This window comes from Empidonax traillii, unplaced genomic scaffold (assembly GCF_003031625.1).
Source record: "Empidonax traillii isolate 1590-97213 ecotype Southwest subspecies unplaced genomic scaffold, ASM303162v1 scaffold997:size582561, whole genome shotgun sequence".
Lineage (NCBI taxonomy): Eukaryota > Metazoa > Chordata > Aves > Passeriformes > Tyrannidae > Empidonax > Empidonax traillii.
In genome coordinates this window covers 96,459-120,504 of record NW_020956190.1, presented here as the reverse complement: position 1 = coordinate 120,504, position 24,046 = coordinate 96,459, and the positions used below count along the sequence as shown (strand labels likewise).

The window sequence follows — 24,046 nt, the reverse complement described above, 5'->3', positions numbered from 1 at the left end:
GCTGAAGTACCTAGGGAGGACTCATCTCCATATGGCAAGTGTTATGCTCTTGCCCTAGGTATGACTCTCACATTGATTGCATATCAAAGGCAGGTCCAAGATAGGCTCAGCACAGACACTGACAATAATCTGTTTCCACCTTTGGCGCATAAATCACTCCCCTTAGCACCAGCTGGGGCACCTACTGATACTAACATTCAACACCCTCACTCTGAGGAACTGTTTTCTCTCTCAGCAGCAGATGGTAATATGCAGAAGTGGGGACTGATTGTCCACATTTTTGAGACCAACCATCATGTGGCTTTCAATAAGATGCATAGTTTTTACACAGGCCCAGTGCTCAGTGTTGTTGGGCAAGATTTCAACTGCCAGACAAGGTTACCATAAAGGAGGAAACAGCTTTGTGGCCACCACAGATCCCCACGCTTTAGAAATTTTGCACGGGGAAAATTGCAAGATCAAGGTTCTTAAGGAGCTGTCACCCACCTAATGAAGGCTGTAATCTTAAATGTCTATTCTAATTATTAAAACTAAAGCTGGTAGACAAGGATCTGAGGATCATGTAAAACAACCGTGCAAGAGAAAAGAAACAACCACAATGGTTTGCAGCAGACCCATTACTGATTGGCCAAAGCTTCATTAAAAGTCAGTAATTTGACCTTTCCAACAAGGTTTCAGGCAGAAGGTAGGTATCTCTTAGCACTCACAAACTGGTAAAAAAGACCTGTTTCTTCATATTGTTTATCCCCAGCTGTGACCACTGAAGTCATGTAGTCGAACTCTTCCTTCTTATCTAGGGGTAACACAGAATTTTTCTCAAAATTCTGCATGAGCAGATAAATTTCTACAGCTAACAACGAGAAATGAAAAAAAAAAAAAATAAAGCAGCTGTTCTCCACTTTCTCTGTGTACAAATTGTTAGGCCTACTAGAGAGTGCATTCCCCTTAGTAAGCTCAAAATCTGCAAAGGTAAACCTGTTAAGTTTGTAACAGCCACATTTAGCTCCTAAACAGACACACAAGTTTTAATTCAAAATGTATCATACACTACAACACCAATCTAAGAGTGAATGCCTGTGCCACATTTCTTTAAATCATTGTAGAAAATAGCAGTTCTGTTCAAATCAAGTGATCTGTGTTCTTCAGGACAGAAATTTCAGTAGACAGATGAAAATTTTATAACAAACTTTTGCATATAATACTTATTTATCAGTGCTTAACCTAACAGACACGCTGTGATTACGTGCATATCAAGATGGTACAGTCTAATTACCACGAGATATAATAGAATCACAGAATCATAGAATGGCATGGGTTGGAAGGAACCTTAAAGATCTAGTTACAATTCCACTGCTAGGGAAAGGATAGGGAATCTACAACTTCTCTGGGTAATCTGTTCCAGTGCACAGTCACCATCCTCAGACTAAAGAATTTTTTCCTAATACCCAATCTAAACCTACTCTCTGTAAGTTTGAAGCCATTTCCCCTTGTCCTGTCACTATATGCTCCTGTAAAAAGTCCCTCTCCATCTTTCTTTTGGGCTCTCCTTACATACTGGAAGGCTGAAATTAGGTCACTCTGAGGTCCTCTCTTCTCTAGGCTGAACAAACCCAACTCTCAGCTTTTCCTCATAGGAGAGGTGCTCCAGCCCTCTGATTAACTTGGCAGCCTTCTATCATTCATTCCCCAGTCTTGAGCATATCTTTAAGGGGACTTGAATAGACAAAATATTTATGGAATCAAGCTGCAGAAAACAGCGAGAGAATGGATTCAGTACATTTTACCCAAACAGAAGACCTGCACTTTGTTAAAACAATTTTTTTTAAGAAGCACATACTAGAAACTTGAGAACAGAGAATGAGAAGTAATCTTCTAGGATGATAAATAGGAAGTTCAGATTTGCCAACAAAGTTGTTGAGATCAGCAATTTATTTTCACATTTACAAGACAAACATGAATAGTATTTACAAATATATACAAATATTAAAATTAATTAATATAACTTCAAAAAAAAAAAAAAACAACCAAGTATTTTTTAGCAGTATAGCCAACATACAGTACCGGTTCTTTTTTTAAGTTGGAAAAGGTATCACTCCCGTTCAAGGAAAACCTGAGCTTTCTGAATGAAGAAATGAAGGAAGAGCAATTCAAGATTCACAGAAGAGAAACCATCAGAGAAAATGGTATTAGGAATGTCCACATTTAAAAATCAAAGCCAAAGCTTTGAAAAAATATAAAATCTAGACTCTCCCATAATTTGAAGTTAAAAAGGGCTTTGCTCACCTCACTTGACAGCACTAGAAATGCTTTTAAAAGACTTCTGAACAAGACTATTAAAGAGTACAGAGGAGTAATAGAATTAACTTCTCTATAAATATAGAATAGCAGAAAACACTTTTTTTGTGGATAAATAAAAAAAAAAGTATGGCACAACTGAAAATTTGTATTGAGAGGGATGGATCACAATCTCTTTAGATTCTGTTTGCTTTTCTTAGTCCCAGGAAGTGGCCCTGGCATAGAGGTGGGTTTCACGGGTTTGCTGCTCATACAGTCACTGGAGCTGTGGTAGCTACACATGCACTTTGTGCAAAAGTCAAAGCCACAACTTTCACGATTGCATGTTGCTCTTTGAAGACAGAAGTCATACTTTGCAGGTGAGCCACAGCGATGGCAGGCTTTAAAGCTTTCAGTGTTTTTCAAGGTCTTGGCAGCCTGTTGGAAAAAGCACACACAAGAAAATCATGAGCAGAGGGTAATTAAATTCTCTCAGCATTTCTTGATGTTATCTAGGTTCCACAAAGCATATTATAACTTCTCTTACTCTAGAGAGAGAAATTAAAAATTTAGCATAATTCTTATATCAAATTCTGATGGAAACTGAACAGTAATAATCAGAGTATAACTTTCTATATACTTTTCTAATATATTTTCTACTGGGGTAGAGGTAGCCAATTTCATATTCTTTAAATTTAAAATTTGAAGGGCAGGCTAAATCAAAGGCAGTTAGAAAAATAACCCTCCTTAATTTTCCAAACCTCATCTAAGGATGGTGATTTAATTAACTTTAATTTAAAAAAAAAATAAATTTGAATTCTATTTAAATCACTGACATTTTTGAAAACTGAGAAATGTATTCAGAAGTCTCAGCTGTGGAGCACTTAGCTTGAGACACAAAATGGAAGCAATTCCTTTTTCTTTCCAATTAATTAATTTTTGGCACAAAAACATCTGCTTTCAAAATGATTCAGCATTACAAAATTACAGACCTGCATAACACCTTATATCATTTAACTGTTAAAAGCAGAATGTTTATATAATCTGAATGTGTTGTGTATAGACATATATGTCTTTTAGGAACAAAATTTTAGATGGCCACTAACGGCACATTTTCACATTCTTGATGCTACAAAGCCCTATATAGTAGTAGTAGATCAATTGGATCATACTTTCCAATGCCATTATATCTTCTCTTATTGCACCAATTTGCAGAATAAGACTTTTGAGCTTGAGCATAACACCTTTTTCTAGTTAGGAAAATCTATTGCTTCTTAATAAACAACAACTTTCAATAAACATTTTTAGAGTCTTACAAAGTACTTGCAACACAGACCTGCACCTATATGTGGAAAAAAAAGACAGCTTAAGAAAAATAACAAGGTGAAGGGAAACAGGTTGTTGTTGACAACTACAAATTTGTAGCTAAAAAAGTAATTTTAACGCCAGATAATTAGCTGGAAAAAAAAAAACTAACATAGAATGAACAGAAAAAGTATGCATTGCTTATTTTTTTTAAAAATAGGAACTATTTAGTCTTTCGTCCCCCCCTTTTTTTCCTTTAAATTGTCCATCAGTTCTGAAGCAAAATTGACCAGTTTTGTGGGATTTAAAATAGGCATACTAAGCAAAAAACTGGCAGCCATACTAACAAGAACTATAAGCACTTGAAATAGGAGATACTACTTTCAGAAATATGCTTTACAAGCTGACTGTGTGCCAGACAACATGTGAGACACTAAAGATGAATGGAAATCACCAGTTACCTCAGAAAACTCCACGAGCCTGCTGGGATTCTTAGATTCTTTGGATCTGGTGGTTTTTTTGTTCAAGGTTTTTGGTGGGGTTGCTTTCTGAATGGAAGCTAAAGACACTCTGTAGACAACATACTCCCTTGTTGCAGCATGCTCTGGTGCCTTCATGCCATTCTGATGAAAAGAAAAACAAGATTTAAATTTGAAAAGAGATTCACCTGATACTGGTTTTTTGTTTAATAGAAGTCAACAACTAATTTTTGATCCTTCCTCCTGGTTTCCCATTAATAAAGCATCACACCAAGGAGGATGTTACTGCTTTTACCTCAGCTTTTTCAGTCTCTTCTGTTACAAATGCATAGAACAGCTCTCTAGTTCAGACCATCAAAACAACAATCTATTATGTCATCCTACTTACATATTAACACAGCAATTATTTAGGCAGAGCATGTAACCTACTCATCACAATGTTTTATAGCACAAAGCAGTATTTCTAATTATTTATGGTGAATAGGAATGCTTGAAGCTTTCACTGTGAAAAGTAAATTTCTCCCACCAATTTTCCAAATTTCCAGTTCAGGTTGAACAAAAAAGCATACAATGGCAGGGAGGAAATCTAATTCTACTGGTTGAATGTTCAGTGGTGTCCAAGCGTTTCACTCCAACCAGCTAGCACTGTAAAATACTACATAAAAACTCAAACTGGTTGACTACCTTATCCTGTGACAGATCCTAACCTAAGCCTTGTGTCATTGTCTCTTCATCTCCCAAGAAAGACACTCATAGTTTTTAAGAATCCTGACTTGATAAAGTACAATGTCAGTGTGGTTGGATCTAGTATATTTTATTTCATAGGACAGAGAGGCTTTAGGAATAGCTCACAGTATGAAACACTTTTTAGTTTCCTGTAGCCACCATATTGGAATTCAGAGACTGCTGCTGGAAAGTAGGGAGACCTTGAGTTGTACAGCCAGCTGAGTGGTTTATCTCAGTCTCTTTCCCTTCTGGATCAATGGGGGTGATGAAGCAAGCAAGCCTCTACTGAGTCCCTAGGGCTATGCTGGAAGTGATGCTCTCCTTCCTGCCTTTCTCAGGGTTACCTTCTCAGTCAACCTTCCTCGGGGTCCCCAAAGGCACTGATGTGACTAGCAACACTTGAGACAGGGCATCCTGACAGGACAAGCTCAGACACTCCAGTGACAATTTTCAACCTAAGAACCTCTTCAGTGATCTCTTAAGGCTAAGTCCTGAAATAGCAGAAAGACACCGATGGTTCCGGAACAAATTATCTAACAGGTGAAGCAACTTACAGAGAGGTTTTTCACAGCTTTACTGTACATTTGGAAAATCCATTTATCTTCTTGTAGAATCTTCCGCCATGTTGTGCTGACTTTGGCAAAACTGCAATGACAGTACAAACATATCAGTTGCCTCCTAAGAAAGGATTTATTTAATAATTAATGTAATAATTAATAATATAATATTTTATGTAATCTTTTTCTTTCATGTAAAGATAGAACACATTCACAGTTGTAGTCTTTAATTGCCTTCTTGGGAAAATATATTCTCCATAAATATCATGGCTTACATTGTCAGTTCATGTTTTAACATACTAACACATAATACTAAACATTCAGTAAATGTCACAAGCCCCATATCTAAAACATTAAGCCATCTGACTAGGCTATTTCCTTTCCCAATGAAATACAATGAGATCAATATACTTACTTTATTAAATCCACCTCGCTGAGATGCCTTAAAATATTTGCTAATATATGCTTCAGGTTCTTTTGGAAGAGCTCGGCAAGAATGTCTATCCTATCTAGCCCCATTTTCTTTCCGATTAAGTTACAAAGTTCAACTTTTCCCCTAAAAACAATTTTGTCTATAGCAGCCCAAGACTTGAGATTTCTTTTACCATTTTTTTTCAAAGTTGAACAAATCATTTCTTCATAATGGCTTACTGGCAATAAAGTCTTCTTTGAAAACTGTTCTTGGTTTTGGTTCTTCATGAGACAATGTTTTGGTGTACCACAGAGATTCCCGGCCAAAGGTATGCTATCCTCATGTTCTATTGCATCAGCAAACTGAGTACTTAACATAGAGGAATAACCACTATCCTCATTAAGTTTACTGTTTTCCAGTGCCTCCATTTCATAGATAACTTCATCAAGTCTCTGGGTTACTTGTTTGTTTTCTTTGTTATGTATCGGTCTTTCTCCATCTTCAGGTTCTAGATTTCTGGTGGCTGCATGATATGAGTCCCTAGGGAGTATTTTCTGATGCTCTTCTGCACAGCTCTTACAAAAACCTTCCTTGTAATTCAAAGGGCAGGATTTTTCCAGTCTTGTTTTCTCCACAGCAGATTTCAGTGGTGCAAACCCAGCATGAAGAGATGCACAATCAAAATCACGTTTCATTTTGCAAGAGCGGTTAAGGTTTGATTTCATTTTCTTCTTTTTATCCTGCAAGAAACAACAAGGACAGTATTACAACACAGTGTAAACTGCATCACAAATTATTCTTTTTATAAAGAATTGACCATGCCTTTCTTCTGCATTATGAGTTGTAAACTGTTATCTAACTCACCCTCCAGTGTCTGAAATACAATTAGTGGGACTATAGATTTGAAGAGCCACTAATTCAATTTGTGTAAGGTCTTTTCAAAACTAGAGTTCTATGCTGCATATAACTAGGGCTAGGAAACTGACTGGTTGATTTACTTAGTCACCATTCCCCCAGAACAGTTTACTTTCAGACACACCAGTGCCTCCACTTTCTACCCTAAATGCAGCGACATAGCCAGGACACTTGCAGTCCCTGCAAGAGACACCAGTGGCAGTGGGTTCACGAGTGACAGCAGTGCTGTGCAGGAGTATATCCGGACCAGAGAAGCCTAAAGTTTGCATCCAAGACCAGAGGCAATGATGCTGCTGCAGCCAGGCATCTGGTATTTTTAAAATGGGAAGAGGCTGGATGGCACACGAAAAACTTAAGTGCTCACATGGTTGTGTAAATTACAAAGAAAAGCAAGTCGCCCTTTAAACAATGGCCGGAGCGAAATAAAGGTTACTTACAAGCATGATTTTAAGAGGGTGAGAGGTCGATAGATATCATAGGGAAACTGAGCTTTCCTTGTCCTGTTTCTTTTCCCTCCCGCCTGAAATGCGGTGCTATCTATATTAACAATTGCGGGGGGATGGGCGAGGGCTGAGGAGGAGAAGGAAGCCATCGCTGCCCTGTTAAATCTAAAGGGAAAATAATTTTCAACATGCTTTGTAATCCGTAGGAAATATAAGTTCCCCAATTTGAGCAAGAATTTTAAAGGATTTAAGCACTTCCCCAGTTCTGAAAAGAAGCATTGGAAAAATGTTTCAGGAACGGTTCAGATAAAACGTCCCTTCTTTGTACCTACGTTTAGTGGAAGAAAGGAGCAAATACGCTTATGGCTTTGAGTAGTGTGAATTAGGTGAGAGATGCAAGCCCTCGGTAAGCCTCCTCCTTCCCTTTACCCCTTCCTTGCGAGGGAGCAGAGGAACTTTTGGGCTGAAATCCTAATGAATTGGAAAATGTCCCCCCATCAAGGCCGGCCCCGACCCTCCGGAGGAGCGGGCTCAGTCGCGGGCCCCCGCGGCGCTGTCAGGCTTCTCCCGCCCAGCGCTCAAGATGGCCCGGGTCGGCGGCAGGTAGAGCTGATCCTGGCTGTACCGTGCCCCACGGCGCCGGGACCCTCACCCTGCGCCTTCGGGAGTCTCCCCTTTCCCCAGCACTAGAGGATTCCTCCCAAAATACTGGTGGTGGGACCAGCAGGAGCGCGCCGGGGAGATGCCCCCTCGGGCGGCGAGGCCCGGCGGGCGGGAGACAGCGCGGGGCGTCCCCTCCCGCGCTGCCCGCCGGCGGGAGCCGACCTGCGCTCCCCACCCCGGCTCGGACCCAGGCCCGGCCCCGCCAGTGCGGCAAGCAGCCCAGAGCACCCCACACGCGGCTCGTTGGAGGGATCGGGGGGCTCCGTGGCCGCCCCCGTGCCGCCATCCCGTCCCGTCCCATCCCGTCCCGCCGGCGGGATAGCTGCGGGGCTAGGCTGCGGAGGGCAGCCGGACCGGGCGGCCGCCGGGGATCCGCAGCCCATCTGACGCCCCGTGTGCAGCGCCGCCAGCGCTCCCAGTCCCGTCGCTGAGTACGCCGGCAGCCCCTGCCACCTCGGCCACGGAGCCCTGACGGCGGAGCTCCACTGGCCCGAGCCGGTCGTGCCGTGGAGCCCTGAGCCCCACTGCCGCAGACCGCCTGGAGGACGGATGACTCACCCCAGCGCGGCGCTCACCTCTGGTTCGGCGCTCACCCCTGATGCGGCGCCGGCGGGCAGTGCGTGGTCCGCGCTCGCCGGGCGCTTTTTAAAAACTTTGAATTTGGTATCCAAAACCGCGCCGGCCAATCGCGCCGCACCCGCGAGCGGGACGCGGCCAATGGGAGGAGGGCAGGAGGCGGGGACCAATGCGGGGCGCGGGGGGCGGTGCCGGCCCGGCCCGGCGTTTTCCCTCGCTGGCGGCTCCAAGGGAGGCGGGCGGCGCGGCTGCGGCTCCCGCGCGGTGGTGGCTCCCGCCCGGCCGTGGGTCCCGCCCGCCCCTTCCTCCCGCCCTCCGGCACCCGCACGGACTCGCGGCGCTCTCCCCAAGGAATTGCCGCCTTCCCTGCCCCGGGAGTGAAACGCGCCTAAGCTCAGCCTGGCGCCCAGCTACATCTGCGGTTGGTTTTTTAAATGGACGAGCCTGGGATCCTCCCATCATCCTGACGCTCCCAGTGTGCAAAGCTCCTCTGCCGGGCAAGGATTCTCTCCCTCACTGGAGATATTCAAGAACCTCTGGACGCAATCCTGTGCCACGTGCTCTAGGATGACCCTGCCTGAGCAGGGACGCTGGATCAGATGACCCACTGTGGTTCCTTCCAACCTTAACCATTCTGTGGTTCTGTGATTTAAGTCTGATGGTGGATCTTGCATCTGGGCTCCTTCCCATAAAAGAATTGTATTTGTTTTAAAGCATGACCAATGCTACTAGCAGTTGCAGAGTGGGCAGGAGCACCACTGGAAGCTAGGCTGACTGGACACCAGTGCAAGGGTCTCTACTGCTGCTGTTGGAAATGCGATCTGCTCACAGCTTGGGGAAGCTGCATTTTCAGAGACAACACCCCTTGCGTTAGAATTAATATAGAGTAAGGCTTGCCATGACGAGCCAAGGAGGGCAGTGAAGTCCTGTCAGATGCCAGTTTTAGGATACCTCTGTCAGCTTCCTGCTAGAACCACATAATGTCTGGTTTTTCTCACACTGGTTGCTTTGCAAGGCTGGTCACTTGCAAGGCAACACCACCTCCAGTGTCTGTTTAAGAGCCAGATGAGAGCAGAGAGGCTGTGAGACAGGCAGGATTTAGACAGATGGGCTTCAAGTTTATCTAAGTTTTTCATGCAGTAATCCAGTGCTCAGACCCAGTTAATGGCTCTTATTTGTTTGGATGAATACAGACCTTAAGTTAGAAAGAATTGCAAACTCCATCGATCCATCACTGGATGTAAGAGAGTTTGGCTTTAAGTCAAGTCAGTAAGACTCTCACAAGTGCTCTATAGTCTTCGATTTGCAGTACTGATCTGGTAGGAATAAAGAGTTCTGTCCTAGTTTCTGTACCAATCGGTATCTAATGAGTCAATGTTTCTTTTTACTTTTTTATGTGCCAGTTGCAAGTTGTAAAACTACTAGTAAATGTAGACCCAGGTCTCGTGCTTACCAACAGGATAGATGTATGCCTCACCTTATGCATACAGATATTCCTACATCTGAAGTTAATGTATGTGTCTTTAATTAAAAGATTTGGAACTTAATCATAGTTACCATGCAGTGTTTACTAAAAAACAAAGCTGATAAAGGTACGGAATGCCTTACAATCTGTTAGACTGACAGACAAACACTAAGATGCCTGTCACATCATGTAATTTTTAAAAAATTAGTAACTTGGAGGGTCAATTAAAAGCATAAAGGAGAAACTGAAGTGAAGCCAAGTGGAGACTAAGTATCAGCCAAACAATACTGTAACAATTCACTTTGGACTCCAGAATAGAAACATTCTTTCAAAAACCAACTCATATGATTTGTCACTTAGCTTCCACAGCTTTTTTTTTTTTTTTTTTTTTCTGGAAAAAGGGATATTCCTAGACTTTTGCGCTGAAGGACATGAAAACATGATGGAGATGCACTTAGTCTCCCTCTCATGACATTGTAAGTGATTAACAGATATGCAGATAGGTAGAATCACTCAAAGAAATTAAGCTTTTTTTTTGTTCTCTCATGTAAGCTATTTGACACTGCAGTGACACTTAAGCTATCGTTTAAATGAAAACTGGAACTACAAATACCTATTTTTTAATGCGTGCATACCTTGTGAGAGTGGTGTATCAGTATCTTCTCAGTGGAGAATATTACAAATTGCAGTTCCTTCTGGTGCAGTCAAATTTACTTTTCAAACGGACTGCTGCAGCAATAATGTCTCATATGAAGATAATAAAGTCTTTTACACAGCTAGTAAGAAAACTGTTTATTAGTCATGAGGAAACAAGTTGTGGTGTTTTTCATGATCTGAAAAGCAGTTCCATTTTCTGAGTAGTACTCCAAGGAGCTTCTTTGCAGACCTTACAACATCTGTTCTAATGGGCTGAGAAACAGCAGTGTTCAGGAGGAATTATTTTTTTCATTTTCTGAAATAATTTCCATTAAAGATTCAAAATCAGCATATTCTCTCAGAGTTTGTATCATTTCATCTAGCATTTCTTCCCCTAACATGAAAGACTCAACATGATGCACTGATCTGCTTATTCTGTGGTCTGTAATCCGGTCCTGTGGAAAATTGTATGTTCTGATCTTCTCTGATCTTCCTTTAGTTCCAATCTATGGAACAAGAAGAATCAGTTTATCATTATCTTTTTATAAAAATTATGAAATATTGATTAAGCATCTAAACTGAAAGGTTTCTTTTCCTCCCATGACTATCTAAAATTTGTTATAGTTACGTATGACTCAAATCACTTCAGTGGTTGCAGTAATTGTTTTCAAACATATAAAAGAACAATTTTACTCCATCTTTTTCTAATACTATTCTGGTTCTCCTTGATTGCATGCTGCAATCAAACATGCAGTTTGTTCCACTGGATCTCTAGAATTCACGTACTAGTGAAATATTAAGTCTGGTTAATATATGACCTCTATTGCTGAAGTAAAATGTAATTTTATTGTCAAGAGAAGTTGTGGACTCTGCAACTTTTTGTTTTTCAGGGAGGTCTAGTGGAAGGTGTTCCTGTCCATCGCAGGGGGGCTGGAGCTAGATGACCTTTAAAATCCCTTCCAACACAAACCATTCTATGATTCTATAACTATTTTTTTCCTCATATAAGTCCTTCCTGGGCTCCTATTCCTCTATATTGTCATTTACTACTTGCAGTTCAACACAGAGGTTATGCTAAGAACATATGCTTGTAAAGAATTTTAAAAAACAAAACTTACCTGAATCTTTCGAACACTGTTTCTCTTTTTAGTTTCTTCTTCTAGTTTGGCACTGTATAGTTTAGCAGATAGCATTTGCATAGCTTTCTCTTTGTTTCTAATTTGAGATCTTTCTTGCTGACATTCAGACACGATCCCTGTCAAAAATATCATGACATTTAGCACTTAAGAGTAACACATATTAAAATAGTTTTGCAATTTCTAGAAGATTTTTATTATGTTACAATAAACCGTTTCTTTCTTCCATATGTATTTTGGACTGGGAATGTAGAAGTCCAGACTTACCAATTATTGTCTAGTAATACATTTTGGGAGAGAAGTGCGGGCTGAGTTGTACTGGTGTTTTAGCCATATGACAAGAAATTTAATTCTGCATGTTGGACAATAGCTTATGGATAGGACAATAGGATAATGAAATAAAAGATACATGATATGATCTGACTTACAGAAGACACCTTGAATACTTGTAATTTTTGGCCACAGCTCCAGGAAATGTAAGATTTAAGGAGCAGCAAAATACATAAGATAGTGAGCATATAGAATATGATCAGAATATAAAAAAGTGGGCACTATTTTATGCACAACAACAAGAAGAATTGTGTTTTCTCATCCCAAAACATATAATTCAAGACAAGAAATGAACAGCCCAAGAAAGGGTTAGGGAGAAGAAATACAGGAAGAAAACAGCACAAGCTAAATCGTTATTTGGATCTATTTTAAGTAACTCTGGTAATATTAAAGTATGTTTTATAAGACTACATAGTATTACTTCATGAAAGGCTTATTTATAAACCATCTTTTGGATTGCAGTGAAGATTTAAACAAGATTTAGTATGAGTGAAATAGCATAATTAGAAGTAACAGTATAATTGTAAGGGAAGAGAGGTCAGAGAAATGAAGAAGAGAATGGTGGAACAGTAAAAAGTTAAGAGATAAGGTGAGATATAAATCCCCCTATTAGCCATACATAACCACAAAGAAATTTGCAATACGCTTTAAGATTTCTATAATGTCCCCTAATACCTGCATTCAGCAAAAACTAAGATCAACTGCTGGTTTTAGTTTGTTGTGTTTTTATCCAAACATGAAGGCAATCCAAAACTTTTTTAATCTGGAGTATCTTTTGTCACGATATAGTGTTATATAGAATTTTATCCGCTCTACTGTTTATCTTCTACTTTACTAAGGTGATGCAACAAGTGTGGAATGGATCAATGTGTTAAACAAATACAAGGAAATCAGTGGCAAAAATCTGGATACGTGAAGATAAGGAGCACTCTGGATTATCCTGAGGCTATAAAGCCTGAGTAATGTTTGTGGTAGAGAAGAGGAAAAGTTAAAATGCCATGAAAGTCAAGACAGCTGTTGAGGATTGCCGAAAGGGAAGTAAAAGGGTTAGGAATGGCAATAAAAAATATATATATGATAACTAAAATCAGGTAGCATTTCAGAGTGTACCACATCCCTCCTATGTTTCCTAACCTGAGCCAGAGGGATGGGCCCCCTAATTATGTGTGTCATCTATAGGAAAGGAGCCAGCAGACAAATGGAAGCTGGCATCCTCAGTAGACTCAGCAGTTAAAAGCAACATTTTAATATAGAAATAGAGCAATCTCTCTTTTGGAGACTAGTCAAGAAATGGCAGATCATCAGATTTCAACCTACTCCATTTTTCAGTGTCATTTTCATTATTTGAAAGCTTAAATATAACTTTTTGACAGAAACTGATCTGGGTGCTTGTAGAGTGTCATGTTTAGTGGCAAATGAATCGTTTACCTACTGAAGCCAGTAGTCCTTACTATTAAAAATTAGAGTGGGCACAGGATGATGTCTATCCCTAGAGTCATTCTAGATGATCATGTCTATTCATAAAGTACTCTGAATAGACATGAAAACTATATGAAAACTCTGCTCTGTTGTTGTCCAGGTTTGAAAATATAACCACTGTTATATTTTCATAGACAGGATGATGTCTATTTATAGATGTCATTCTAGATGATCATGTCTATTCATAGAGTACTATGAATAGACATGAAAACTATATGAAAACTTTGCTCTGCTGTTGTCCAGGTTTGAAAATATAACCATTGTTTCAAAAGAAATTCTGGAACAGTTTTGCAATGTAGATCTTGTACTAAGGAAAAAATGAAGCACCTGTTGGAATATGAACTATCCTTACAGCACTATCGGTGGTATTGACATGCTGGCCTCCAGCTCCACTAGCTCGCTTTGTTTCTATCCGTAGATCTTTTGGATTAATTTCCAGGCTCATCTGTCATGAGATACAGAAAAAAAGAAAAAAGAAAAACAAAAAAAGAATATGTTTATATTGTTTCTTTCCATACAGGTATCAAATATGCACAGTTAGTTTATTCTATAAGGCACATTCATGCAAGATCAAACTTTTTAAAGTTTATGAGTGGTAGCTCACATCCACTTGTAAATATATCAACAAATCTCCATAGTCAGACTGGACTTCCTACACGATGGAACCCAGGAAATCAGACAAATAGTTGCTTAACACAGAACTATCCCTTAGCACTCATTTTCCCCTCTTCTGGAAGCCCTGCACCCTCTTCTTCCAGCAGAGTTAACCAATACTTGAACTTGATACCAGATATTCCCTTTTCTGATTCTGGAACAGAGCAGTAGTCTCTGTGAGGAAGGAGTGAGATAACTTCAATAGACTACAAGAAGTAGTAACATCTTGGACAATCTGCTAGTTCAACATGAAACAAAGATCAAAACAAAGCTTTATTTCTTAGCCAGTTGCCTTTAACCAAGCAAATATAGCAAGATTTAATTATCACCTATACACTCTGGAAGGGGCAAGTGAGGACAGAACAAAAATGGAAAAGAGGAAGTGCTAAAACAAGTATCTATGAGCCCTATGAAATAAGTCAGTCTTTGGTTACTTTGTAGAAAATGTAGTTTTTCACAAAACATTCAAGACAGGGTAACAGGGAATTTTCAATTTATAGTTAGGTGAACTGTCAGTGACTTTCTTGAGATCAGGATTACAAGGAAAGATAGAAATTCTTTATTTCACCCCTGTGATAAAAACTAAATAAAAATGAATACATATGACCTAGTTTAAAATTAAGAAGAAAAAAAACGTCATTAAGTAAGAATAAAAAGAGAGACAAAAACACACGGTTATCAAACACTGCTCATGGTAAAGTCTGTTGTATTAAAAGATAAATATTACCTTAGTGGGTTGGGGTAATATTGCAACAGTCATTGTGCTGGTGTGAATGCGTCCTTGTTTTTCTGTCTTTGGTACCCGCTGTACACGATGCACTCCTCCTTCAAACTTCATGTACTTGTAAGCTTCAAGACCTGCTACACTGGCTACTGCATGTCTTAGGCCACCTTAAATACAGAAGAAACACAATTGTAGACCCTTAAGGACTGCTGGTGCTATGCTGTTATACTTCAAACTGTGTCTTTACACATCATTGTCACTTGTTTCTCAAAATTATGAATTTACCATTTAAACACTTAAGAAGTATTATACCTGCAAGAGAAATCTTAAAGCCACACATGCATACTCACATGCTATCTCAAGTAAAGGACTGTCAGATTCATTTATAGAGTTCAATTTAATTTTTTTTGTACACATAAAAAGAGTGCCTAAGAACAATGCACACACACGTACACATACAAAATCATAAACCACAACAGAACTCCAACATCAGTAGCAAGTTTACATAAAGATCAAATTATGAAAGCTGCTTTTAGAAACATCAATTTTTTAATTGTTAGTTCAGAACCTATAATTCAATGGGAAGAAAAGAACCAGTTCCTTATAGCTGTATGATGAGTATTATTCATACTCTTCTTAATTATCCATTCTCCTCTATGCAGCCTACCCATGTGCCTTCACTTTTTTATTTCATTTTAGTCTTTTGCTTCCTTGGAGTGAGCAGAACACTCTATCCTGAAATCTGATCTGCTTAAAACAAGGGTGTTTGTATTAATTTTTTAATGGGGCATCTTATAACCAGATTGAGACAAAGTCCCACATCTGTGTCTCTGCCTGCCACTACAGGGTGAGAGGCAGTGGATAACAAATGACACGCGGGTTTGTTCTTTAATGCGTGCACTAAATTTTCACTGTGCTATTTTTGCACAGTGGCATCCCTTGGAGTAGGTCAATAAAGTAATTTAAGAGTAGACTGAAACCAATTTTTAACTGCAGCTTTATTTAGCATTCACCTCATTCACACATGCTCACATTCAGATTTCAGTCAAATTCAGGAGCTCTCAGAAATGAGAGAATTTGACATTTTAACCGTAAGACCTTGCTCTTGCTAATGCAATTGATAAAAATGGAGCGTGGATGGGATGCAACAGCCTAGTGCCACCAGCATTCTTATCTCCACTCAGCACAGCAGAGATAATTTGAAACTGAGGGTCAAACTTGCCCTCCATTGGCAGTGCCATGTATAGTGCCCCTACTTCCCAATGTATTTCTAGCATCTATGGTCGTGCATGTGGTCATGCAAGACCAGAAAAGACACAAGAGTCTGACAAAAGCTAGGGCTGTCTTTATTTTTCCCAAAATTTACATCCTACTTTTCTAGACATTAATTTCAGTGCACAGGTAAACTCGCAGCAAAACAGTGGACTTTAAAATAAATATATAGTCATTAAAAACCTAGCCCTTTAAAAGAGAAAATATGGGTAGATATATACTAGGTTAATATATCACTTCAATTTCCCATTTAAGGCATTAATGAGAATGCCTATGAGGTCATGGGCTCTTTGTCCAAGGACTGAGCTTTCACCAAAAAGGTAGCCAAACCCAACTCCCTTTCTCTTCCAATCATAGGACTGCAAGCTGAGTCAGACCTGACTTAAAGCTATTCCATAACATGGCTTTTAAGCCAAATCAGTGGACTGATCCAATCAGCACTGGGGCCTCAAAATTGCTGGAGCTGAGAGAGAAGAAACATACAGCTGGCTAGAAGGTGAGACAGCCCTTGCTTAAGCAGACTGTAAAACTGTGCTCTGAAGGCAAAGGGTATGTGGCTGCTGGGGTTTACCTGATCCAAGTCTTGCCTCAGTGAAAAGGCCAACACTCCTCTCCCCATTATGCATGACAAAAAGAAGACCCACACCTTTCCCTCTTTCTGTTTATACCCATCTAACCTGTACAATATTTATTCCATTTACTTTCAAAAAAGCAAGTGAACAGATTCCTGTTGGCTTTGAAGGCTGAACTGATTCAGCTCCTGGCAAAGTGTTTGCCTGGTCCTGAATGGGGATGAACATGACTTTGCTCTTTCAGCAAGATGCATTGTAATATCAAGCTTCTTGTCCCTACCTCCACTTGAACTGAGTAAACAGTTTACTTGGCAAATAACCTCTTGACAATACAAAAAGTTTATTATTAGTAACAAAGCTAGATAATAGACAACACTGAATTCAAGTGTCATAAAATTGGGAAAAAAGTGTATTATTTGAATTGTCAGCAATCACCCTAAAAGGGGATGGTGATACTGTGAAAACCTGAATTCATGTTCATCAACTTGAAATAAGATACCTGCTAAGAACTCTAAAGATTTTAAGAACTCAGAAGTGTAAGTGAAATCCATACTATAAGACATAGGTATAGACAAGGGCTTCCCTTTTTTTGAAGTGTGAATACAGACAATAAAACAATTCTACACCTAGATTATTAAGTTGTCAGTTTGTGACATCCAACTGCATTTCTTCCATGAAGCCCAAATTTTGATCCTTCTTAAGGGTACAGGACCTTTATTAGAAGGGGAAAGCAGCTCACTGACATGATAAGCTCAGCTGGGAGAGTTGTGAATATTTATTTGCTGTGAATTTCTACACTGTTGAAACAGAAAGGTTCAAGATACTTGAAAATATCACTGAGTCCAAAATATGGTGTAAGTAAACAGAAGAAGTTAAAAGATGCTTCACATTTCTCAAGGCTTGCTAAAATCTCTCTGCAATTATATTGTATTGACTGGAAAAATATTAAGAGTTTTTCTGAGAGACTGCATATCCTAACATCCTAGCTTTTCTCATTTCTCAAAGTTTCATACAAAAAATATGAAAGTATGACTAGAGATGAAGCTTCACAGCCAATCTGAGCTAGGAGCAGTAAGCTGCACAACTGCCCATCTACTGATCCACACCCACTAGGACATATGCATTACCTCCACAGCAATACCCAAATAAGCAGAATGTGCTAGCTTTACTAATGACACCATGGATAACTAAGGCTGTAGATCTGTTAACACAGACAGACTTAACAAATCTATCCTACTGAGAATTGTGGCTAGCAATCTGTCAATCAAAATGCAAGAGCCCTGTGATGGCTGGCCATGTTTTGGATTGCAGTTTCACAGTGGGTTTAAGCTTGCTGAACCTCTTGCTGCGGGAAGAAGGTCCTGGTTTTCTCACTGCCACCATCAGCAGCCACACATCTCTGCCTCCAGCACCCCTGTGTGCATTTCTCCTTTTCTCTTCTGCCAATTATTTGAAAACTAATTGATTTTTTTTGTATGTGTGCTATTTTTCAGGTGGATTGACTTGGTGATGAGACTCTACAAAGAGGTACAATCACAAGTGCCAATGCAAAATAGTCAGCAACAGTGCAGAGGCAGCAAGATCTTTGTGAAACAACTTTACAGACTATCTGGATTAAGCTAAAACTAACTATTGTGCCACTGCCTCAGTTTGTTGTGTAAAACTACCAATCCCCATCTCTTCAAAGACACTGTTCCTGAACCAAATTCACAGCTCATCATCGTCAGAAGATCCAGTTTTTCCACTTCCTTGCATTCAGTCCTGTTGCTGCTTACCTTAAGCTAGCTCCCAGGCTCATGAGAACTGGCTTAACACACTGACAAGGCAAAAAAAAATACCCCAGTCATAAAAAGAAAAGTCTTTGTCAGTTTAAGTGAAAGGACATCAAAATAGATAGAGAAAAGATATGCGGGACTGCTCAGAGAGGCAGAGATGCAATAAGAAAAAGGTAAAAAGGAAGAGTATCTTTTACTGGCATCAAGCTGTAAGTCGATTACCTGTGAAACTTTAGTTGAAGACTGTAAAAAATAATTAGATCTCTTTTCTCTCCTCTCAAAGCCTCAACAATTCTCCCACTCTGTTCATCCATTAGCTATTACTGATGAGCAATATCCAAATGGCTTGTATTTAACATCAGATCCTTGTATTTCACATCAATTATTTCAAATAAATTCAAGATGTTTTAGATGAAACTTTAAGAATCATTTTAATAAAACTGATTCCTCTCTGTCAATCTACAATAATAAACAGACTTTCAATCTGCCACCAAACTGACCTACAAGCACTAAAACATTATTTAAGTAGAAGAGCGTATCCAAATAAAATGTATATGCAATCTTCATTTCTAAAAAATAAAAAAATAAAGCTAAACCAACATATCTTCATCACTTTCTGAATTTCCTTCTGCAAGCACCTGTCTTTCAGTATTCTCAAAATGTAGAAATGAAACTACTGAAAGACAAGCTTTCTTTTTAGCACTTTAGTATTTTAATAGTACTTCTGAAATGGAATTTCATTCTCAAATACAGAAGCTGAGGAAAATTGTACTCAGACATTCAAACAATCTTCCACTTCTAAAATTAAGATAGTGCAAATTAGCTTCCTGTTGTTTGGAAATTAAAGTGTCATATGAATGTTTCAGCTTCTATTAGGAAGTTACAGTATTTTCATTACTGACCTATTTCACTGGGAAAGTATTCTAATACTTCAAATTTCCATTTTTTATAGGCAGCATATCGTTGATACATATCAAATATCTCCGAAGTGAACAGCATGGCTTCCTGCCCTCCAACTCCAGCAGTTACTTCCATGACCAGATCACTCTCATCTGTTTCTTCTGAAGGAATCAAAAGCAACACTATCTGTAAACACAAAAACACCCAGCTAAGACTCCTCTCTGATACTATCCGCAACTGAGACAATACAAAACACCAAGACAAGTCTGTAACTAACCTAGGCTGTGTTCTCTGCACTGACCCCTGGGCTGCCCTGAGGATGGGCTTCTCATGCCTCCTATAGTGAGGAAGCAGAGGTGAGTGGGGGTGATGCTGCACTGCTCCCCGTGTCTATTCACAGTTACAGGAGCTACATTGGTCTCTCTCAAGACTCACAAAACTTCACAGAAGTTTCCCCCATCAGCAGAACTGCGAGGACATTTGGACACTGCAGGATTCATGCTGCTTCTTGCAAGACAACTGAACATCTCCTTCTTGTCAGATTTCCTCTTAATTCCATCTCAACTGTAGAGCTAAGAAGGTATGGATGTTCAGAAGACAGTCCTTCAACAACAACAACAACTCAAATGTATTATTCATTTATTTATTTAAAATGGAAGAGCCTGATCTACAGAAGAAAGATACACCAGAAGTAAAAAACTGTATCAAAATTTTGTATGCTGGATTAAAACTCTGCCTGATTTGCAAAAGCTTTTTAATCATCTTCCTTTACTAGCATTAGGTGATGTTTCTTTCTAGAGATAATTATTTCTTTTGGCAAAATAATAAATATTTACAAAAATATTCATAAGGCGACTGTTGTATTCTTGTCAGAGGAATAAAGAGTGTAACCACACCAGCTTCTACTTCATAAGTAACATTAAGTTAAACAGAATTTTATCGTAAAGATCATGATTTTTTTTTTAAGTAACACACATACTCTGTAAAACCTATTTAAGGTAGCAACTAAAGTAGTTACATAGTATTAAAATATTTTTTCCAAGACCACTAGTATGCCTGATACTATGTAAGTTTTGTTTCAAAGCGATAAAGAGCTGGATATCCATAACAGTATATCCAGACAAGACAAACTATAGCAGCAACTTAAAAAGATACATTGATTAAAACATCCTGAGGTAGAAATAGGCACTTGCTTACAGGCTGTACCTGTAGCATCTGCTTTTTTCATTTTCCTTAGATAACAGACACTATTTCAGTATAACTAGCAAGGAGTGGAGGAAATGAGTTTATCATATACATACTGACGAGAATCATAGAATGGTTTGGGTTGGAAGAGACCTTAAATATTACCGAGTTCCAATGCTCCTGAGAAGACAATCTGACCTTGTTAATTTAAGAATGACAGGGAAATAGAGGCTCTTTAAGGGGATCTCACCTGTTGTTTCAGTTCAGCTATCTCTTCTTCACAGGAGGCAATTTCCATTTCTGCAAGCTTCCGTAAATCTGGATTCTCATCTGGAATATTTGAGTATGGTTAATCCTCAGACTTACACTCTTAGAAAACCTTCTGAAAAATAACCACATGAAGTACTTACTCTACAGAAAAAAAAAAACCAAACCCCAAAGCAACTTATTACACAACTTGCTCCTATCCCCAACAAGCTAAACCTGCCAGAAAATCAAATTAATAATATGATCTGTAATGAAGATACACAGTACATATTAAGCATGTTCTAATCCTGTGCAGGTAAAAGACATGGGAAAAATCTGAAACTTTAAAGGACAAAATAAACAAAATCCAACCCAACCAAAAAAAAAGAAAAATTGCTGTGCCAGTGGTCAAACAGTGGCATAGGTTGCCCAGATTGGTTTTAAGTTTCCATCCTTGGAGATACACAAACCTCAATTGGGCAAAACCCTGAGCAACCTGCTGGGGGTGATCCTGCGGAGCAGAAGGGTAGACTGGGTGATTTCCAAAGGTCCCTTCTCACCTCAGCCATTCTGTGACTCTAAGAAATTACCTTCTGTATTTCAGTATGACAGAAACTTTAAGGATTTAAAGGGCACAGCAGCCCCACAATTGGCACTCTGTTAAAAGGACTATTATCTCTATCACTGTACGCAAAAATCTGAAGATTGCAGTAGTAATTTCAAGTATTTTATATCTCTCAATTTATCTGAGAACAGCTGCAAAACTTCTAAAACATCTAAAAACAAAATTATGGAAGAATTCTTTTTTTTGAAGCATCACTTGATTGGCCAACACTAATGCTTTTCAATTAAGACTTCTTTTTCTGTACTACAGTTTCAATATGTTAAAGTGTTTCTTTTTTTTTTTTTTTTTTTGTCAATATCAAACTTCAAACAAAGGGGAAAAAAAGCAACATTTTAAGCAGACTCTGATCACCCAAAAAAGGAGAAAATGGTACAAAAAGTGAAAAATGGGGAGCTGGGGTTAGACTTTTTTCCATGTACAGCAAACTTTTTAATGTAGTCAGGAGCAGTCTTGCACTAGAGCAACATCTTTTCAGCACTGTGACTGCAAATAGTCACTAGCTCAACTATAAATGAAACTTTTTTACTTTATGTTTTAGGTTTAATATTGGTGAATTAACTCCTCCATCACTCCTGTAAGAAGGAAATTAAAAAGATAATAATGCATAAATTGGTTTAAACAACAAGCATGCTTTATCTACAGTTGGCTAAGAGCACGCACAGCCGACTATCTGACTAACTGTAACGCTTTAACATGTAAACTTGATTATCTCCATCTACATTTCTTTACCATAACTACTGACCGATCAAGGGCTAGTTATTAAGGCCAACAGAAGGAAGGATAAGAATTAAGGAATTGAAAATCTCTGAAGAGTCAAACCAGCTGTTGATAACACGATTATTATTCAGTTAAGAAATAATCTACCAATTAATAGTAGTTGCATAGTTTAAGATGCAGATGTAATACAGGTTTTAAAATAATTTAAAAATAATATAAACAAATATTTGCAATTATTAACTAAAGAAGCGCTCAGAGTTACTGACTAGGCCTTTATGATCTCTTCATTTTGCTGAAATTCTAAGCCTGGCTTTGATAACACTGGCTTTTTCAGGAGGTTCTGAAAGGAGAAAAAAAAATCTTCCATACCATTTCATTAAGTTAGCTTCGGTCAATTATTAGTTAGTTCAAAGGAAACATTTCTCCTTTTTCAAACTGAGGTGTAAGAGATAGCAAAAATACCAAACAGGAGCTATTGTTTTCGGACAGTGTTTGCCACCTTCACTAGTCAGAATAGCTACCTAGAGTTAGCACTTTTGATTAATCAGTATTTAGTAGCAAGTATTAAATAATCTAGGGAATATTTCACAGTCTAATTAATGTTTACTGACCTTGAAGCACTCCTTTTGTGCATTTTGATTTTCTAACTGCTATCAAAAGGAAGTTTGATTCTGGGTAAAAAAATATTATTTGGCAGCCCTAAAAGTGTGCAGCTACCGGCACAATACAAAGTCAAATCACATGTGGAGGCAGCACAAACAGATGCTGATGTCCATGACTGCAAACGGAGACAGGCAGGCAGGCTGGGCTGTCTCGGTAGCAAAAGAAAAATGGATTAAAAAAACCTCTAGAAGTTCTCTATCCCCGATTAATTTTCTTTATTTTATGTGGTTAGAGCACAGTGTTAGTAACACTAAGGTTGTGGGTTTGATCCCTGTATGGACCATTCACTTAAGAGCTGGACTCGATGATCCCAGTGGGTCCCCTCCAACTCATAATATTCCGTGATTCTATGAGAAACAGGTGTCACCGCCCTGCTCCCCGTTCCAGTATCAGCAGCTCCAAGGCCGGCGGATGTGCTTTCCCCAGTCGCCCGTAACCTGGATCTCCGCTCGGGTGGTTCCTCTACTTCCGGAAGGCCCGAGGGGACCGCCTCGGCTGCCCCAGTGACGGGCGTGTCACACCCACCCTCCCTCCCTCCCTCCCCCGCCAACCCCACCCAGGTGACACGCGTGGCGCGCTCCCCGCGCGCGCAACCCCGCCACGTCTGGCGCGCGGCTCCGCCCCCTCAGCGCTGCTCCGCCAATCGCGCCCGCGCATGCAAATATCCCCGCGGCCCGCGCGCCACGCACCTTGCTGCGCCAGCTCGCGCGTGTCGCGCAGCTCGAGCTCCTTGTCGCGCAGCCGCTGCACGCTCGCCGCCAGCTGCGACGCCGCCCCGCCCGCGGCCCGCGCCCGCGCCTCCAGCAGCCGCCGCAGGGACGGGGCGGCGAAGAGCTCGTCCAGGCCGGGCCGGGTGCTCAACCCGCGGCGCGGCTGCGGCGCGCATCTTCCCGCCGCGCTTCTCCCGGCCGGCGCTGCCCGGAGGCCCCGAGAGGGCAGCGCGGCGGCCCAGCAGCCCCGCGCCGCGCGGAGGGCTCGCGAGAGCAGCCGCATGTGCCGCTGAGGCGGGAGCGACGGCGCCCTCCCTCCGCCGGGGCGTCACTGCCGCGCCGGAGACATCCGAGCGCACTCGGTGCCCGCCTGCCGGGTTTCCGGAAGCTGCCGAAGGTGCTCGGCGTCGGCTTCGGGCGTGGTCGGGAATTGCCGGGGGTGCGCTGGCTGAAACGGCCGAAGGCGTTCGGCTCCCTGCGGCGCGCGGGGCTCCGCCCTGGTCGGGAGCGCCCTGATTGGCCAGCGCTGTCAGGGCGGGGCGAGGGGTGCTGAGCGCCCCCTGCGGGTCTCGGAGGGAACAGCGAGGTGGGTTTTTGGTCAGTGACG

The 24,046-nt window shown here is 40.5% G+C and overlaps 2 protein-coding genes across 2 annotated transcripts; both read right to left on the bottom strand.

Annotated features, from left to right (window-relative positions):
* Positions 1–2,034: 2,034 nt before the first annotated feature.
* Positions 2,035–10,544, bottom strand: FBXO5 (F-box protein 5). The gene is made up of 5 exons (XM_027903869.1): positions 10,451–10,544; positions 5,757–6,493; positions 5,339–5,429; positions 4,041–4,202; positions 2,035–2,712 (listed from the first exon to the last, which is right to left on the bottom strand). The coding sequence occupies exons 2-5, from the start codon at positions 6,476–6,478 to the stop codon at positions 2,461–2,463; spliced, it is 1,227 nt and encodes a 408-aa protein (XP_027759670.1). The 5' UTR covers positions 6,479–6,493; positions 10,451–10,544; the 3' UTR covers positions 2,035–2,460.
* On the bottom strand, positions 9,901–23,805 carry MTRF1L (mitochondrial translational release factor 1 like). Its single transcript, XM_027903870.1, has 7 exons — positions 23,419–23,805; positions 20,729–20,808; positions 19,296–19,479; positions 14,778–14,941; positions 13,724–13,841; positions 11,570–11,706; positions 9,901–10,957 (listed from the first exon to the last, which is right to left on the bottom strand). The coding sequence occupies exons 1-7, from the start codon at positions 23,720–23,722 to the stop codon at positions 10,742–10,744; spliced, it is 1,203 nt and encodes a 400-aa protein (XP_027759671.1). The 5' UTR covers positions 23,723–23,805; the 3' UTR covers positions 9,901–10,741.
* Between the last annotated feature and the right edge of the window lie 241 nt (positions 23,806–24,046).

Coding starts and splice junctions, on each gene's coding strand:
- FBXO5 (XM_027903869.1), bottom strand. CDS start 6,478: ATGAAATCAAACCTTAACCGCTCTTGCAAAATGAAACGTGATTTTGAT. Junction 5,430..5,756: donor AGCGAGGTGGATTTAATAAA/GTAAGTATATTG, acceptor CTGTCATTGCAG/TTTTGCCAAAGTCAGCACAA. Junction 4,203..5,338: donor AAGCTGTGAAAAACCTCTCT/GTAAGTTGCTTC, acceptor TCTTTTCATCAG/AATGGCATGAAGGCACCAGA.
- MTRF1L (XM_027903870.1), bottom strand. CDS start 23,722: ATGCGGCTGCTCTCGCGAGCCCTCCGCGCGGCGCGGGGCTGCTGGGCC. Junction 13,842..14,777: donor TATTACCCCAACCCACTAAG/GTAATATTTATC, acceptor ATCTCATGACAG/ATGAGCCTGGAAATTAATCC. Junction 10,958..11,569: donor ACAGTGTTCGAAAGATTCAG/GTAAGTTTTGTT, acceptor CTTGTTCCATAG/ATTGGAACTAAAGGAAGATC.